The 19,494-nt window shown below is 33.6% G+C and overlaps 1 protein-coding gene across 17 annotated transcripts in view; it reads right to left on the bottom strand.

Annotated features, from left to right (window-relative positions):
• Window positions 1–19,494, bottom strand: part of LCORL (ligand dependent nuclear receptor corepressor like) — a 156,960-nt gene that overhangs the window by 85,469 nt on the left and 51,997 nt on the right. The window contains exon 5 of one of the 17 annotated variants that reach the window (XM_032854407.1): window positions 18,702–18,748. The exons of 15 other annotated variants lie outside the window; for them this stretch is intronic. In XM_032854407.1, coding sequence (XP_032710298.1) covers window positions 18,702–18,748 — 47 coding nt within the window. Of the gene's footprint in view, window positions 1–12,411; window positions 12,463–18,701; window positions 18,749–19,494 lie in introns of those variants that run through there. One more of the 17 variants, XM_032854417.1, reaches the window with a different exon arrangement.

The raw sequence follows: 19,494 nt of genomic DNA, 5'->3' as shown, positions 1-19,494 counted from the left end.
ATTTAGAATTCAACTCTCAGAAAACAAATAATCCACAATGGCAGCATGTGGCTAAAATAGTAATATAAAGAGGTATACTATACCTTAGTTACATTATGGTCTTTTCTATACTTGAGAATTACTATTTAACATTTATTTCCAAGAAAAGATTTTACTCAGATTTCCAATCAAATTAATCAATAAATTTTTAGAACACAGTTTAACTGCAGTTGTGGAACAACAGAAATAGAATGAGATTAAGTCTAAGTACACAGTAATTGAAAACCAATCTTGGAAGTGAATCCCCTTAAAGTCTACTACATATTACTAGTTAATACAAAATTATGGACACTGATAGATCTCTGATTTGTTCAAAATAAGTGTATTAATCTTAATTTATATGAAAAAACTATGGTCCCTACACCTTGGAAAATAAACTCTGGACAATGTATGGCATAGTGATTTCCAATCTTTTATAACTTAATTCCCTATTTAGTTCAATTCAAAGCCATGTTAATAAGTTTTTTTGTCTGGCAAATTTTATGAAAAAACAGTAGTATGAATCTGAACCAAATAAAGGAAACTTTTCTTTGGCTTACGGTCATTACCAGTAAATATACAACTTTTAACAACTTTTAGGACTATTAGACCTCAGGCCCCACCAGGCTGGGAGACAAAATCTAATCCAATCTCACAATTTTACAAAGAAGGAAACAAAAATCCAGAAACATAAAGTGGCGCGGTTTAGAATATCAGTTTTCTAATCTCCCAAATGGTACTCTTTACCTGACCACATGGTCTCATTAAAAAAAACAGTAATGCAAGTATGACTCCTTATTCAAATTTATTTGGTTCTTGAATTCACAGTTTGAAGAGCAAGTTCAGGTAGCAAGGGATGTTTACAATTTTTAGAACCTATTTGATTCTCAATTTTCAATAGAGAGAAATTTATTTGAAAATTAGCTGAATTTATTCCATTTTTGAGTTCAGATAATAAGAGTTCAAATAAAGAAGAAGACCTATTTTGTAAGAAGATGGGGAAGAAAAACTTGATCCATTCCTTTTCTTTTTGTGCATGTGTTTCTAATCCTACTCCACCAAGTCTCATAGTGACTGAAATGTCTGTTTTTCTTAGGGTAATATTTAGCTTAATTAGAGAAGAAGATTATAGGTTTCCTTCAACTCCAAACCTTCCTTCACATACAATATTACAGAAGGTTCCCAATTACCACCAGCAGAAGTATAGATAGTAGATTAAATAGATTAAACTAAACAAATATGTTACAAATCAATAAGCTCGGTATGCATGGTTCAGTTTACATTATTTTGTAATAATCTCATAATTCATTATATACATATAGAGTTAAATTCTAAATATGCCCTTTTAATCCCCTTAAATAATTCAGAGGTATTTATTCTCATTTTAGGTTGGGTCTCTATTCCTCCCACATATTCCTTAATGCCAAATTAACATTGCTCTGGGATAATATCCTAATCATTTTAAAGTTTTTCAGACAAATTTTCCCAACACTGGTTGCAACTGTTTTCCTAGCATACTGTAACATACTTCTACGCTGTATATACCTCAACAAGCTCTAGCATCCATACTGTACTAAACTAGAAAAAAAAATTTTAAAGATGCATTTACTAATAAAAAATGTTATCATCTGGAATCACTGGACTATATTATCAGGAAAAGATAATTCCTCAATATGAAGAGTAGTATTAATATCTCTAACTTTTTTAAGCATTTGTAAGCGAATTTAAGAAGAATATGGCTAACTGAATCTCTGAAAAAAACAAACAAACCTGATTTTCACTAATGATTTCATCCTTACTTTACCAAAAGTCTCTTATGATAGAAGCAATAAATAGGAAAATCTTACATTTAGATTTCCTCTCCCTTTCCTAATCATTCTTCAAGAAAAGATGTTAACAAGTATGACACTTAGTACACCAGAAGACAAACAGCAGCACACACTCCTGCCCACACAATTAAAAGGCACAACTAAGATAAAAAGGAAATTTCTAAGTCATTACATTAATTTTCAACTTATCCGTTGATAAACCTAGCTACATACTTCTCGAACAAGAAAAAGAACTAGAGTGATAAAGTGAAACAAAGTCTTATATAAAGCACAGAAGTAGCGTGTGCTACACATGTAGAATTTTAACACCAGCCTCAAATGAGGTTATGTGTTTATATATGACAGGACTTAAAAAAAAAAAAAAGGCTTTAACCTTACAACTTCAAATTTCCACTCATGCAAAATTACAAATTAATACATTTTATAAACCTAATAATGAATTTATAAATATAATTTTATTACATTTTGTAAATGTGTTTAAGGCTTTATTTGTTACACAAAACATTTAAGATACATAATAATTTGCCTACCTCAAAAAGGAAAGTTGCTAAACCTTTCTCAACTTTTCAGAGATTCCCTATTTTCTTAGTCTTAGCTTAGTTTCATCTTCCAGTTTCTTTAGCTACCACATGGAGGATATTAAACTGTTTTCAATCTCACAAGGCTGAATGAATTAGGAGATAAAAAGACACTTCAACAAGATTAAAGCACTATCCAAACATTATGAATGATGACTAATCATTCTGACAAATGATTTGTACCCAGAATTTATAAAGAATATGTACAAGTCAACTCTAAATAGAAAGCAAACAACCCTATGAAATAGGGGCAAATGACTTGAACAGATCACTTGGAGGAGAAGGGATATAAACCACCTATACGAACCTGAAAATGTACTCAACATTATTAGTTATCAGGGAAATGCAATTTAAAGCAAAATGAGGTATCATTTCATACCTACTACATCAAATAGTAATAAAGACTGATAACAGTAGTTGGGTTCTAACAGGGACCCAGAGTAACTAGAATTCTGATGCATTTCTAATCAGCAAAATGATTAATTTTGGAGAATGGTATAACAGTTTCTAATATATTTAGAAATATTCATTGACATTATGACCCAGCAATTCTACTCCTATGGATTTTCCCAAGAGAAATAAAACAGATGTCCAAAAATTATAAAAATGTTCATAGCAGACTTATTAATAATCCCTAGCTTATTAATAACCCCTTTCAGCGGAGGTAGTAAGAAAGAACAAAGAATCAAAAATGATTCTTGCACTTTAATCCTGAGTGAGTGGGAAGGTATCAATGGCACTAATTAATGGGGAACATAGGAGGAAAAAGAGAAGGTTTAAAAAGGAAAATAAGTTTAGTTTAGATTCACTGAACTTAAATTCCTCCCATAATATATATGTGAAGAAGTCTAGAAAATAGAATGGAATTTGCAGAGGTGCTATGGCTCATCTAAACAGAGGTTAAATGTTGAAGCTGGGAAGGGGGATGGTATCTGGAAGGGGAAAAAGGATTATGTATATGTTCATAAATATACATATTTATGTATATATAAATTATAAGGATATGGTTCTTAAAGTATAACATTCTGGGGACAGCATGAAGATCAAATAGTAAAAGAGGTAGACAGAATTCTTAAATCTTTTTGTGAGAGGACTCCTTAAGCAGTGTAGCCAAAACTTTGGGATCCTACTCAGTCATATTTTAAAAAGCACCAATATAGGAGGTGCCTGGGTGGCTCAGTGGGTTAAAGCCTCTGCCTTTGGCTTGAGTCATGATCCCAGAGTCCTGGGATCAGGCCCCACATTGGGCTCTCTGCTTATGGCGAGCCTGCTTCCCCCTCTCTCTCTGCCTGCCTCTCTGCCTACTTGTGATGTCTATCAAATAAATAAATACAATCATATAAAAAAGGCACAAATAGACAGTATAGGATTAGAAGAGAAACCAACTATACTGAAATAAAACTATCAAAACATTTTTAAAGTGAGATACTGCTATATATGTATTTTTTTCTTAATTCCTTAAAATATAAGATTCAGTAGTTAAGTCTAATATCTACCATAATTCCAAAGTAGTGAAAATTGTAAACAATAAGCTATTGCCAGGAAAGAGCTATGATTTTTACTGCTGGGACAGGTATTACTACTACTGTTGTTTATTGTCAATATTTATATTTGAAGGTAATATTAAATTTCAGGTAGGGGTTAGTGAAAATAAAGATGTCATTTTTTCCCCCATGATATCCTATCCATGAACTTTTGGAGGAATACCCCAGGTTAAGAATCCCTGAGTTAGGAAGTAGAATTAAAGAGACATAAAACCTCAGTGAAACAGTATTATGGAAATTATAGCAGCAAAACAACAATTTTTAAACTGCCATGATAAAATCCTATATTCACTGCTTCTGCTTCATTTTTTACAACTGTGAAGCAGAGTAAGGAAGATCAGAGAACAGTACGTTAAGCAAAATAAGAAAAGATTCAGAGGTTTCTGAGTTATTTCCCTTAAAATAAATCACAACTGTATTTAAACTGATTTTAAAATATGTATCTCCATTAGGAATCACTAGATAAACCTCCATAACCACACACTGCCAATACAATAATCATTCTACATACTAGACATTCCACTCCCATACTGCTTCATCCAGCTTCCACTTCTTACCAAAAGCTACTGATACATTCTGCTATGCAAGCCAGGGTCAGAACAGATGAATAGTAATGGCATAGGTCTTTTCAGCTGACCTAACTGCTACCCTAGAGATATGAAATAATTTATTATGATACTGAACAGGAGGGGCAAACCATTTTCTTCTTACAGAGATGCAGTCAGACATGTTAATCCAGGTACATTATCCTACTGCTCATATTTCTCTACATAACAGTATATATTGTTGTAAAAATATGAGTAGAAATTATTTGGAATGCTGAGTCATTTCTCATGACAGGCTGTTGTTTTCTGCTTCTCAGCAGCTAGGGCACTTGCAATTAAGTAGTATCAGTCTCTGACCCAACAAAGTAGTTTAGATTAATACCTTTATACCTCCCACAGCCATCTTCAACAGAACTTAGAAGTTCCTGTCCAGAGTCTACTACGGGGGAACTATGGCACAGTGCTTGTAGAACACACCCAATGTGAATTCTCTGCTGTGACACCCAGAGAGATACCAACATCTCCAGACAAGCTGTTCCTTATTTACTTGTTGTTGTTGTTTTTCATTAAGTAATCTCTATGCCTAATGTGAGGCTCAAACTCATGACTCAAGATTAAGAGTCGCATGCTCTACTGACTTAGCCAGCCAGGTATCCCTCCAGACAAGCTTTTAGATCTACTAGAGGTTGGGGCATTCCTGGGAAAAATAGAAAACAAACAGAAACAACTAGAAAAGTAAAAGTATTATAAAGCAGGTTCCCTACCAAAGAAAATCTAATACTTTACAACAGAGTGAAATCAAAATAAGGTTGTAAAAACTATTCTAAAACAGTAAAGTTTGATAAGGACTACTGTGGTAATATACTATATAGTATATAGTATAGTCCCATCTTTTAATCCTATAGTAGAATTTAAATCTATTATACTCTGGACATGATAAGATCATGTAGAATATCTAATGTTTAGTAACAAGTAGAATATTAAACTGAGGTGTGAGGCTTAATACTTAACTAGTAAAACTACTATTATTGCTCTTTCTTATCTATTGAATATGAGCTATAAAAGACCCTCCCAAATGTTGTTTTTTTGACTTTATTATTTTTCATTTTAAATGAAATGAGACTCTAAACAAAATGTAAATAAATTACTATTAAGAAGTATTTAAAAAAAGTATTTTAAAAACACTATCTATAAAATAATGGGATAGCTATAGGGGCACAGAGCCATGTTTTAACTGAAGAACACTTTTCTTTGTTAGAAGCAAAGTTATCAAAAATCAGTTATCAAGACTAATAGAACTATGATTACTTGCTCAGGGTAATAAAAGAGACATTGAGAAAGCACAAAGATTTTTGATTCTCTAGGTGTTAACAATCTAGTATGGAAAGGTACAATGTAAAGATCATGTATTTCTTGGAGGAGCAACTGGAGGCTCATTTGGTCTTTACTTTCAACATTCCTGAGTAGAGAACAGGAGTTGAAGGATGACATGAGAATTAAGAGCACATGAACTACTCTGTTTTATCTCCTTTTATCCTCCTATAACATGCAAGTGTCTCCTTGAAATTAAGCACTATATCTTACTCACTTATCTATTCAATGATCTAACATAGTACCACATACAAGGTAATTCAATCAATTTCATATGTAAAAGACTCTTCACTCTTTAAAGGGAGTAAGGACTGCATGAAAAATTCATCAATAAGCTAATCTTTTTTTTTTTTTAATTTACAGGACATAGAAAAATTAGAATGTGGAATTTAAGAAACAAAACAGATGAACACAGGGGAAGGGAAAGAAAAACAAGATAGTTGGCGTAGCCACTTTGGAAAACAGTGTGGAGAATCCTTAAGAAATTAAAAATAGAGCTTCCCTATGACCCTGAAATTGCACTACTGGGTATTTACCCCAAAGATATTGATGTAGTAAAAAGAAGGGCCATCTGTATCCCAACGTTCATAGCAGCAATGGCCATAGTCGCCAAACTGTGGAAAGAACCAAGCTGCCCTTCAACGGAAGAATGGATAAAGATGTGATCCATATATATAATGGATTATTAAGCCTCCATCAGAAAGGATGAATACCCAACTTTTGTATCAACATGGACGGGACTGGAAGAGATTTTGCTGAGTGAAATAAGTTAAGCAGAGAGAGTCAATTATCATATAGTTTCACTTATTTGTGGAACATAAGAAATAACATGGAGGAAATTGGAAGATGGAGAGGAGAAGTCAGTTAGGGGAAATTGGAGGGGGAGACAAACCATGAGAGACTGTGGATTCTGAGAAACAAACTGAGGGTTTTGGAGGGGAGAAGGGTGGGGGGCTGTGTAAGCCCAGTGGTGGGTATTAAGGAAGGCATGTATTGCATGGAGCACTGGGTGTGGTGCGTTAACAATGAATGCTGGAACACTTAAAAGAAAAAAAAAAAACAAAAACAAGATAAAATCAGAAAGGGAAACAAACCATAAGAGACTCTTACCTCTAGGAAACAAACTGAGGGTTAATGGAAGGGAGAGGGGTAGGAGGGATGGGATATAACTGGGTGATGGGCATTAAGGAGGGCAAGTGATGTAAAGAGAACTTGGTGTTTTATGCAACTGATGAATCACTAAATTCTACCTATGAAACTAATACTTTTCACTGGATGTTCATTATAAATATGACACTAAGCTGAATGTTTCATTTACATTATATTAATCTTCACAATGATAGAGTACTACCACGTTAAATGCCCTATCATTGTGAAGATCAATATAATGTAAATGAAACATTCAGCTTAGTTTGTTGCTCACAGTTTTTTTTCCATTAAATTAGCTGTGATGTTGGGCAAGTTATTTAACTCTATCATTGTGGTTTGTCTCCACAGTCTTTTTTCCACCAGAGGTTACTAGTGAACACAAAATGTATGTATCAATGACTAAAGCATTAAAATCTAAACTACTGTCTTCTATTTTAACAAAACTATGTTTTTGGTAGGTGAGGGTAGACAACAAAGAATAAATATCTAAAATTATTGTATCTCTTCTGCAGATGAGAAAGACAAGTCACAAAAAGGGTACGTAGTTTGTCAGAATCACATAATATATTGTGTGATTCTGTGTGAACAGATTTCAATCCATATCTGTTCAATTGCAAAGCTTATGTTTTGTTCCTTCTACTGAGGACAGAAACATTTTAGAAGACTTCACTCAAAACATTTTAAGGAAGAAAATTCACACATGCCCATAAAAATATAAATCCATATGGAAAAGGCAGGGGGAAACAGCTAATTATTACTAACAAATCAATATTTCTAATTAATAAGCCTTATAAAACAGTCTGAGCATGTCGTGGATATAATGCACAACTAGCGAAGAGCAAATAGTAAACTGTAACTGACAGTTCAAATTATATGCAAGCTAAAAATAGCAAGATGGCAATTTATAACGTAATTTATCACACTTCACAAATACTGTATTTGAAAAAACCCTCTGCTAGAATCTTAGACTTCTTATATGTTGGTGAGTAAGAGAAATTCAGAAAAAATGAGTTCCAAAGTACCATAGGGAACAGGTAATTCTTTAAAACAGAATTACATACCATATTAAATGAGATAGAGAGGAAAGCTCATGTGTTAGAGCATGTTTAATAAAGTGCTATTTCTACAAAAATTTAAATATCAGACTCAAAATTATGAGAAGACAGAACTTCAACCTTTTATAAAACAGTGAGATTGTAGACTGATTCAGTGCCTGACCTATAATTCAGGTGGTTTTTACACTAGCTTTTTTCATTCATAAAACTATAGTATATGAATAAAATTATCTGGAAAAATTTAGCTAACAACAGACTCCTCTTTTTATTTCAGTTCAGTACACATGAAATACTTCAGTCCTTGGCTAATTTCTTTGGCCATTAAAAGGTTACTTTTTTTCCCTTAAAAGGCCCCAATCCTGAGATTCGAATACCATACAATTTAGAATGTTGGGCTGTCTTAAATTTGCAGGCAGACTGAAATCAGGTTTAAGATCCTACAGCTAAGATATCAAGAGGAAATATATATTTTTTAAGTATTCTAGAGTTTTAGACATGTTACTTACAAGGGTAATGACAATTTGCTATATTTATGCTTTAAAATGACATCCTATTTTAAAAAGTTGGGCGCCTGCATGGCTCAGTTGGTTGAGCAACTGCCTTTGGCTTGGGTCATGATCCTAGAGTCCCAGGCTCCCTGCTCAGAGGGGAGTCTGGTCTTCCCTCTGGCCCTCCCCCCTCTCATCCTCTCCCTCTCACTCTCTCCCCCATTCTCTCTCTCTCTCAAATAAATAAAATCTTAGAAAAATAAATAAATAAAAAATTAAAATAAAAAACCGGACCAAAAATTGTCATAGTATATTTTACTCTAAACTCATCTAACAACCTGCTATCTTTGGGTACACAATGACAGAGACAATCACTGTTTTAAAATTGTATAAGCTGGGGCACCTGGGTGGCTCAGACAATTAAGTGTCTGCCTTCAGCTCATGTCATGATCCCAGGGTCCTAAGACTGAGTGTCAGGCTCCTTGCTCAGTGGGAAGTCTGTTCTCCCTCTGCTTGTGCCTGCTCACTCTCTCTCAAATAAATAAAATCTTTTAAAAATAAAAATTAAAAAAATACAAACTAATAAATGTTATGGCTTAGTTTTAAAAAGTTAAAATACCATGAAGAACTTGAAAACTTAAAGAGACAAAATTTTTTTTCTTTTTTTGTGTTTTTGTTTTTTAAAGATTTTATTTATTTATTTGACAGAGAGAGATCGATCACAAGTAGGCAGAGAGGCAGGCAGGGAGAGGAGGAAGCAGGCTCCCTGCCGAGCAGAGAGCCCAACATGGGGCTTGATCCCAGGACCCTGGGACCATGACCTGAGCTGAAGGCAGAGGCTTTAACCCACTGAGCCACCCAGGTGCCCCAAAGAGACAAAATTTAAAAAGAAAAAAAATCAGAGAAAAGTAGACCTCCAAGACATGCAGATTTCTGCAAAAAGTTAAAAAAAAAAAAAACAAACCTTTATTTTCACAGCATCTAACACACACAAACAAAATTTATGGCAGAAGAACTGAATGATTTATACATATCAGTTCTTACTTTAAAAAGACCTTACACACGTTATTTCACAGAGCAAAATCTTAAAGACACCTCAAATATAGCACCTGAGAAGGTGAAAACTGACCAGGAAACTACTCTTGCATCATCTTCTGAGTGGGCTCCTCTTATATTTGCCTAGACATGTGGCAATATTCCTGAACCATATTGCTATATGTTATCTTAAAAACTCCTTAGGCAGCTGAGCCATGTTCTTCCACCATACACATGAATGCAGTATGCATGAACATGCATTTCTTTAAAAGATACTGTGTTTTCATCATTTTATACCTAAACACAAAATCTAATTGTTCATAAATTTGAATGGTAAATGTATTTATCATGTGTTAAAGAGTGTCTTCTGTGTTTTTTATGTCTTTGACAAAACTATTCAAAAAACAGTATTTATAAGGAACTAAAAGAGTAAAAAATTAGGATACTCTTTGCCTCCAAAGTTCTAAATATACTAAAATCAATACTCTTAGGGAATATGATAGACTATTTAAAATTGACAAAGATAAAAATCATTTTGCAGAATCAAAATTATCCTTTAAAATCTCTTAAATAGCCAATAGGTGCAGTATTTACATCAATTAAGGTCTACAATCTCATACATTACATATTATGAATCACACATCTTTTTGAATATGAGAATCATGCTCTATTTGCGGAGATGCTCTGAAGTACAGGAGGTGTGTAGAAACTAGAAACTACTAAAAGAGCAGTAAATTAATTAATCTCCCATCTCATGGTCCCTTATGGGGGGCTATATTCTAACCAACTAGAACAGTGGATAAATGCCCACATGATATAGATTTCTATTTTTCATACCTGGTATGATTATATCAAATGTGGGGTGCTGAAGCATTCAACATTTCTAGATGTAGGATTTTTGAAAGAGTTTTGATAAAAAGATAGTCTAAGTGAATCAGGCTTCAGAAAAAGTATCACAACAAACAACGAATGAAGTATGAAAGAAACTAGCATTTTTTTGTTAACTTTTGTTAACTTGCAGAAGTTAAGGAAATGTTGAATATAAAGCAAAGGTTTTACATTTCGCTAAGGAGGCTAGATTTAATGAAGTAGACTTTTGTTAACTTGCAGAAGTAGACTTTTGTTAACTTGCAGAAGCTAAGGAAATGTTGAATTAAAGCAAAAGGTTTTACATTTTGCTAAGGAGGCTAGATTTAATGAAGTAGACAGTGAAAACGTTAAAGAACAACACATAGTGAAGAATTTATGATTGAGAAAATCTTTCAAAGATAAAGGAGCCACAAATACTTGAAGATTGGGTAATCTTTAAGAAATTTTTAATCATACAGGTAAAATGTTTCTGGCTAAAAGTGAGTTAGATTATGATATGAGAAGACTCCTCACATTAAAAAAATGAAACTACAAGGAAAATCTTAGGTGACCAGGAGTTGAAAAACTGCAAGTGAAGAGAACTTAAACAGTTCATCCACTTATAGTAGTTTATTTTTTTCTGTTGTTTTTTAAAAAAAGAATCATTGCTTTTTCCAAGGATTCAGACATTGATGAACCTCAGGCATTTAATTTGCCTATTTACTACTTCACAGCTCGCTCTGGCTTACACTACTCACCAATAAGCAGCAACAGGAACTCAAGCTTCCATCTCTTTTCTTAACCAACAAACCTCACCCAGGCAACTCTATAATCCACTAACTGAAGATTTTTTAAAATGCCTTTTAAAAAATTTTATTAAGTGCTACTAGTAATTATTATTTTACATTATTTCATTATTTACTTAGTACATGTCTTTTGGTCAACTTATTTAACTTTTCTTTTTTTTGTAGATATAGGAACAGAAACAATCTCTAAATCCTCTGCCTGCTTTAAAATGCCATGACTTTTAGATTTGTGTTTAAAAGGAAAATAATCTGTAAAACGGAGGAATGGGAGTGGCAATTGCTATATAATTTTTCATAACTATTATCTTTAACTTTTGAAATGCATTTCCCCTAGGATTTCAGTAGTTTGCTACCCTGTTTTTTTTTGTTTTTTACATGTCTTCAAATGTCACCTGACTGCCCTTTATAAAATTATGATCATTACCTCTATCCTGGTATTCCCTAAACTCCTCTATCCACTTTGTCTCCACAGCACTTACACATACACACACACACACACACACACAAACTCAGCATGTGTGTTAGAGATATGTGTGTATGTGTGCACATACATGCACATTCAACCTCAAGTACAATTTACTTATTGTTTGTTTTCCCTCACCAGAATATAAAAGTCCATGACGACTGGGATGTGTCTAGTGTTCTGTTAACTGGTATGGTACTGGGATGTAGAAAGAAGCTTAGCAGATCTTTGCTAAATAAATGAACTTCCCTAATCATGGACCAGAAATATGTTTTACAAAGCCCACATGCTGGTCTTGCTTTGAAAAAAGTCATACTTGGGGGGAAAAATAATGAAATTAGTAGTATTCTATAAAAGAACATACAGGTGATGGTTCAGTTGGTAAGTTTATGAGTTACTCAAGAAAACCAGAAAAATATTATAAAAAGATTTAAAAAATAATGAATTAATCCTCAACAGTTTTACAGCACATATTGGTTCTTCTGATACTTCCACATAAAAGTGCTTTTTCTTATTCAGTACTCTGGTTATAAAGTGTTGTGAATAGCACACATAGATCACTAAATATAATATATTTGGATACAGGCTAGTTTATCTGACATATTAGAGAATGTATAGGGAGGAAATATTATCCAAGGACAGATGGTAATTCAAAAAATAGGACCCCAAGTAGAGTAATACCTCTCCTCAGAATAGGTCTTCCTTCTCACCTAGCAGACCATATTTTCTCAGCTGAAGGAGAATATACAAAGAAATAATTTAGACAAACTTCTAAAGAATTATATGTAGATAAAGGGAAGAACCATTGCTTCTCCAAAATTTAAATCATGTTCTCACAATGTTATTAGGATTGTGCAAAACCACTGAAAGAATAATTCAATGACTAAACATTTCTGAGAGGAATTTAGAATCATTTATATATTTAGTATTTTTGGCTGATTCCTAGAACATCTTAGAATATTGGCACTTGCTTCTTACCTACAAGGACTCACTAAAAATTTTGCAAAGTTCTACATACTATGGCTGTGAATTACATTTTAAAACACTGTGGATAGACAATCATGATTTTAAAGCATTGCTTTGCTCTTTAAAACATTCCTTTTCTAAATGATTTACATGCACTCCATCAAGTTATTGAGCATTAACAGTACCAGGTACTATTCTAGGTGGTGGGGATATACCAAAACAGACAAAATCCCTGTTTCGTTGGTTTTTATATTCTAGAAGTAGCAGATAACAGACTTTAAAAGAAAGTCTGATGAAACAAACAAAAAAGCAGAATAACTGAAAATAGAATGACTGAGATGAATTACCATAAATAAGATGGCTGGGGCATTTTGGTGTTATGAAGGACTGAGCAATGTTCACTATGGAAATGGGATTCTAGATAAAGGTAATAGCAAATATTAAGACCCTGAGAAAGGAATAAGGTTAGCACATGGGAAGAAAAGCAAAAAGCCATGAGTGTGCAGAAGAATGAGCAACAAGAAATGTGATCAAGAAGGAAGCACAACTAGAGTCCTTGATATATTTTATTCTAAGTGACATTCAAAGTCATTGTAAGCTTTTAGAAAGAGAAATTGATGATCTGGTTTAGGCTTTCTTTGTTCTTCTTAAGATTTATTTATTTACTTGAGAAAAAAAGAGAGAGCAAGCAGAAGGGGCAGAGGGAGAGAGAGGGAGAGAGAGAGAAAGAGAGAATCTTCAGCAGACCCCCCACTAAGTGCAGAGCCCAACTCATAACCGTGAGATCATGACCTGAGCCAAAATTAAGAGTCAGACCCTTAACTGACTGAGCCACCCAGGAACCCCATGGCTTAGGTTTTAAATACATCAATTAGCCTTCTCTGTATAAAAATGAATTGGTAGGGAAGGGAAGCGTAGAAGCAGAGATACCAGTTAGAAGGCTCTATAAGTAGTATATGCCAAAGATGATATGCCTTGGATTAGGGTGGTAGAATGGAAATGACAAAATGTGGCCAGATTTAGAACAGATTTTGAAGGCAGAGCCAATGAACTTGATGATAAAGTTAGCTGTGGATATGAAGGACACAGAGAACTCAAGAAAGGCTCCTGGTTTTTGAAGCTGACCAACTGGGTCAAGAATTATATATATATATATATTTATATATTTATATATATATATATATTTTAAGATTTTATTTACTTATTTGAGAGCGAGAGTGAGAGAGCATGAGAGAGGAGGTCAGAGGGAGAAGCAGACTACCCATGGAGCTGGGAGCCCGATGAGGGACTCGATCCCTGGACTCCAGGATCATGACCTGAGCTGAAGGCAGTCACTTAACCAACTGAGCCACCCAAGTGTCCCAAGAATGATATATTTTACTAAGATGAGAAAGTTTGCAGCAGGGGAAGATTTTAGGGGAGTAAAATCAAGTGTTCTGTTTTAGGTAATTCTGAGATGCCTATTAGTATTCATATGAAGAGTATATCAAGTAGGCAGTTAGATACAAGAGGGTAAAATAGAGGAAAGACTAGGATTAGATATATTTAGGTGTCATCAGCACACACATGATAATTAATGCCACAGGATAAAATGAGGGTATCAAGTATATATCTATAACAGAAGACAGCTGAGGATTACTAGGGCTATTCAACATTTAGAAGTCAAGAGGATGAGAACCAGCAAGGAGCATATAAAAAAAAAAACAATATGTGAGAAAAGAGGCAAAAAAAATTAAAAGAATATTATTTCCTAGAAATCAAAATAAGGAAGTGATCAACTCTATCAAATGATGCTGAAAGGTTAAGTAAGATGAGAACTGGTAACTTCCCTTTGAATAGTACAAGATGGAATTACCAATGCAACTGATAAAACAATTAGTGAAGTGGAAAGAAAGGCTAATTGGGACGGGTTAAAAAGAGAAGGAGAATTCAGAAGTGAAGACAGTAAAAGTACAGATGATAAATGTTTACTAAACATTTATCTACTGTGTGTCAGAAGCCTGAGATATTTTAGTAAACAAAAATACAAAGTCCTTCTTCATGGTGGTTATATTCTCACAGAAGAAGAAAGACAATGAACAATAAATAAAAGAAACAAGTAAATTATATGTTAGAAGGTTAATTGTTGAATAACAATTCATTTATATGTTTATATTTATATGTTTATAAATATATATGTTTATATATATTTATATGTTTATTTATATGTTATATGTTCAATTTATATGTTGAATAGCCCTAGTAATTGGGTATTTTACTCTAGTCAAGTTCAGCTGGTCCAGGGAAAGTGTAATAAATGAGGAACTGGACAGGTAAGGTTCTAACAAGCAAATATGACAAAGGAAAAGAGAGGAAACAGAGTTAAGATTTTATATGAAAGATGATCATAGTGATCAACCATAGTATCTGAGTAAGGAGAGAAGTGAAGTCATAGGTCATATCCAGGAGACATTGAAGAGTGAAAACTGGCATGATCAACCGACTGGAAATTGCAATGAGGTTAAAAAAGTGGGGGGGGGGGGAAGAGTACTGGAATAAAATTGTAATCAGAGAAAGATTTGAGAGGTGGCAAAAGTCTAGGAATAATCATGGATAAAGATGGCTGGAACGGAATGGAGGAAAAGATCATTGGAAATGAAGAGATCATATAACTGAGGGGCTACACTCTGGCAGATTCAGAGAATCTGAAGTCACTAAGAACTTGATGGGAACAATATTTGGGAGGAAGAAAGTGAAAAAGCTGGTAGAGGTCCACATGATAATGCAGATGGAATAGTTTGATGTCATATGCTTCGAAGCAGCTCAGGGTTTTGAGAAAGCAAATAAATGATGGGAAAGCAACTATAAGATTATTAGAGTTTGCCTGCCTATTCTATCATCTTATATTGCACAAAGCAAAGAATTAAAAAGTCAGAAAGAGAGAGGGCTACAAAAACATCTTTTGTGAATATGCAGAGCTGAGTTACAGAAATAAAATAAAGGGAACATTAAGAGGAAAAGATTGAGGACATAGGAGATTTTGCTGATGAAAGACCACGGGTTTTAGAAGACAAAGTAGAAATATAGGTGCTTGTAAAAAGACAGCTGACTCAAATTCAAGAATAAAGAAGATAAAAGGAGATAAAAATCTAAATGATAATGAGTGACCTGCTAGTTGGCCTCTAATTCCTGTTATGGATGGTATTGCAAGTAGCAAGGTGATTTTACCAGAAATGCAAAAATCTTTTAAATCCAGTTATAATTTTAAGTGTATTTTCTTAGAATTTCATTAATAGCTTCCGGGTATATGACAAATCTTTTCATAAACACCTCTGAATATGGTCCATAACAGTATGTGAATTATTTTATGGCACTAACGTACGGTTTCCTGAGAGTTCCAAAATGCAGCCCAGAAATTCAACGTAGGACCCACAATGGTCTCATAAAGACACATTTGTATAAGAAAAACTCAGGGCCTGAATGAATCAGGTCAAACCTACATAGTTGCTCAAGGATACCTACATTTAGAGAAAAGCAATCTAAAAGATCAACACTCCTGTTTCTAAGAAATCAAAGGCTTTATTATTTATTGGTGATAACCAATTGGTTACTGAGCCATATTAATATTTATATCTTGATACAGTATAAAACTTAAAAATTAAGAGTTTAAAATTAAAGGAAAAGGATTTGTGTTCAGAAAAGGTTGAAACACTTTATATAAAACCTGGCTGCCAATTAATTTAAGGGGAGAGGGTTGGTTAATAGCAGCTTTCAACTAACTGCATCAAATATATCAGGAAAGCTCTTTGAAAACAAAAAAAACAGAACAGGAGTTACATGAATGCTAAATGTGTGTGGGGATAAAAGATAAAGCAGGGGAAACACATAATTTGATGAAGAAAGATTTCATTTTATTATATACTTAGCAGTATGATTCATTCAACTACTATGTGCATACTATCTTTCCAATTTAGTCAAGTAGCCTTCTTTAATTTAAAAATAAAAGATGAGACATCTTCCTGACTCATAAACCAGTAACTTATACTGCTTCAAGTAATCAGAGAAGGTGAAGCTAAAAGTCAAAATAATTTAGTTTACATATGATGGGGATACTTTGGAAAAGCATTTTATATCTATAAGTGTATGTTTCTACACACTTCAAAACAAACTGACTGATATTCAAACTATACACAGCAATAAACTTTAGTACAAAGTAGGGAAAGGTAAACCAAATGTACATGCTAACTTAATTTCTTTCTCCAAATAAAACAAGTAAGTTCTAATACCAGAGTATATAGAGAAACTAGAATATATCTGGACAGTTTATTAGCACTCATTCATATGTTCAAGAAATATTTACTCAAGGGACGCCTGGGTGGCTCAGCTGGTTGGACAACTGCCTTCGGCCTAGGTCATGATCCCGGAGTCCCAGGATCGAGTCCCGCATCGGGCTCCCAGCTCCACGGGGAGTCTGCTTCTCTTTCTGCCCTTCTCCTCACTCATGTTCTCTCTCACTGTCTCTCTCTCAAATAAATAAATAAAATCTTAAAAAAAAAAAAAGAAAAAAGAAATATTTACTCAAGACAGATATGACAAGCACTTCTAAATACTGAGGATACTGCAATTAACAAAACAAAGTGCCTATTATCATGGAACTTTCATTCTATTTTATACTCTAGAGAATTTTAAGGTTAACCTCTAGAAGGAATTCAATTCTAAAAAATTTCTCAGGAATATTCAAAACTAGTTAAAAGTTCAGCTCTGTACTAAAATACCACCCTCCCCCATTATATTTATTTAACCCTGAAAAAGTATTTTTGACAAGCTTTTAATTACAAGGGGTTGGCAAACTATATTTAGTATTTAAGTTTTCTCCAATCTATTATTAAACTCTGTAAGGAGACTAATCACTAAAACTGTTTCTAGTTCATTTAAAGGAAGAATGGAAATGTATGAGAAATACAGCATTTTTCATAAGTCCTCTCTAGTCTGCCTAATTCAATTAAAATAATTCTAATCCCAGGGGCTAAGCAGTAGAGAATAGGAAGATTTTCCTACTTCGTACATAAAAGAATATAGGTGCTTCTCACACAGAACACTTCTCAACTTTTTTTTAAACCTCTTGAGGACTCAAATGTTCATAACAGAACCAGAAGACAGATTATTTAACTTCTCTGTTTCACTGTCTCTACCTGTTAAAATGATAACAATAGTACCTATCTCTTAACATTGTTTTCGGATTAAATGAAAAGGCATAAAAAGGTCTTAGTGCTCAATCAGAACTGATGACATCAATCATCATCATTATCCTGTGTAGTGGGTTCTTAATAACAGCTTACATTTATCATTATCATTGTCCTAAAACCATAGTTAGGAGAAATAATAAACAAGCTACAATAAAGCTACAAAGAGATTTCTTTATGTTTTGGCAAGATGATTAACATAATATGTTCCTCAAACTGAGCAAAAGATCAGTATCTGTACTTATCAATAACACTAACATTACTAATATCCAGAATTCCTGAAAATGGCTGAATTTGGGAACTTTTCAGGAATCAAAAGCTTCACCAACAATATCCTTTATCAACATTTTATTTGTTACTCCAAACACTCATAAACATATTTTTAAAAACATGTTTATGCCTTTTATTTCCATGTAAAGTTAACAGCAGAATTATCTAATTAATGACAGAGTTATCATCACTTAAAGATACTGGTATTACCTTCTGGCCTTATCCTAGTTGGACCATACTGGAAACCTCTAAAATGATTTTATTCAAAGAAAATTTGAAAATAAGGAACAAAACCAAAACCAAGTAAATGAGTAGAAAAATCCTTGTTTAATTAAATCTGGAAAATCACATTGGACTACAAATAAAGGAATTAACAAAGGTAAGATGCGAAGTAAAGCAAAAAAACTCCAGTAGGAATCTTTCATTTAAAAACTCTGCAATCCTTCAAAGATCTTGAAGAAAACCAAGATTATCCCCAAATGGAGAGGTCACTAAATATCCATGAACACTCACCCAACCTTTGGTAGGAGACCTCTTGAAGACCCAGATGCTTGAATCAGCTGAAATAGTACCAAGTGTTTTCTGATTACTCTTAACAGGGCAATGGAGCACAGGTTACTCCATACTATCAAAAATTATAGGTCATTATTATTGATAATTCTAGCTACTATCATTATAAATCACTCAAGGAAAAGGAGACTGAGTAATGAGTTCTAAGGTGAGTGAAACTTATTGTGTGCATGTATAAATGTGTACATTTATTTCTTCCACTTCTCTTAGTGATAGAAGTCTGTAACAAAATTCTTCTTATAAGTGTAAATACACAGGCAGAATAAAATTTTCTAAATTAATGTTATAAAGTTCTTAAAGAAAGCATGTAAAATATTTTTAATATTGGTTCAGATAAAAAAAATTTCTAGGGATGCCTAGGTGGTTCAGTTGGTTGAGCATCTGACTCTTGATTTCAGCTCAGGTCATGATCTCAGGTCATAGAACTGAGCCCCACAACAAGCTCTCTGCTGAATGTGGAGTCAACTTAAGCTACTCTCTTTTCCTCTTCCTCTGTCCCTCCCCCTGCCTCCACTCTCTCTCTCTCAAACTTTTTTCAAGAGAAATGCCAATTTCTCAACACTGAGCACTTCAGTAACATATAGGAAGAGATTTTCAGTCTCCTACACTTTAAAAAATATAGTTCTTAGCTTTAGGGGTTTTTCTGTTTTGTTTTATTTTTTTGTTTTTAAGATTTATTGGAGAGAAAGAGATAGAGAACATACACATATATGGGGGGAGGGGCAGAGAGAGAGAG

Source organism: Lontra canadensis, unplaced genomic scaffold, assembly GCF_010015895.1.
Source record: "Lontra canadensis isolate GAN:19392208 unplaced genomic scaffold, GSC_riverotter_1.0 scaffold1, whole genome shotgun sequence".
NCBI classification, from domain to species: Eukaryota; Metazoa; Chordata; class Mammalia; order Carnivora; family Mustelidae; genus Lontra; species Lontra canadensis.
This window is presented reverse-complemented; position numbering and strand designations above follow the sequence as displayed.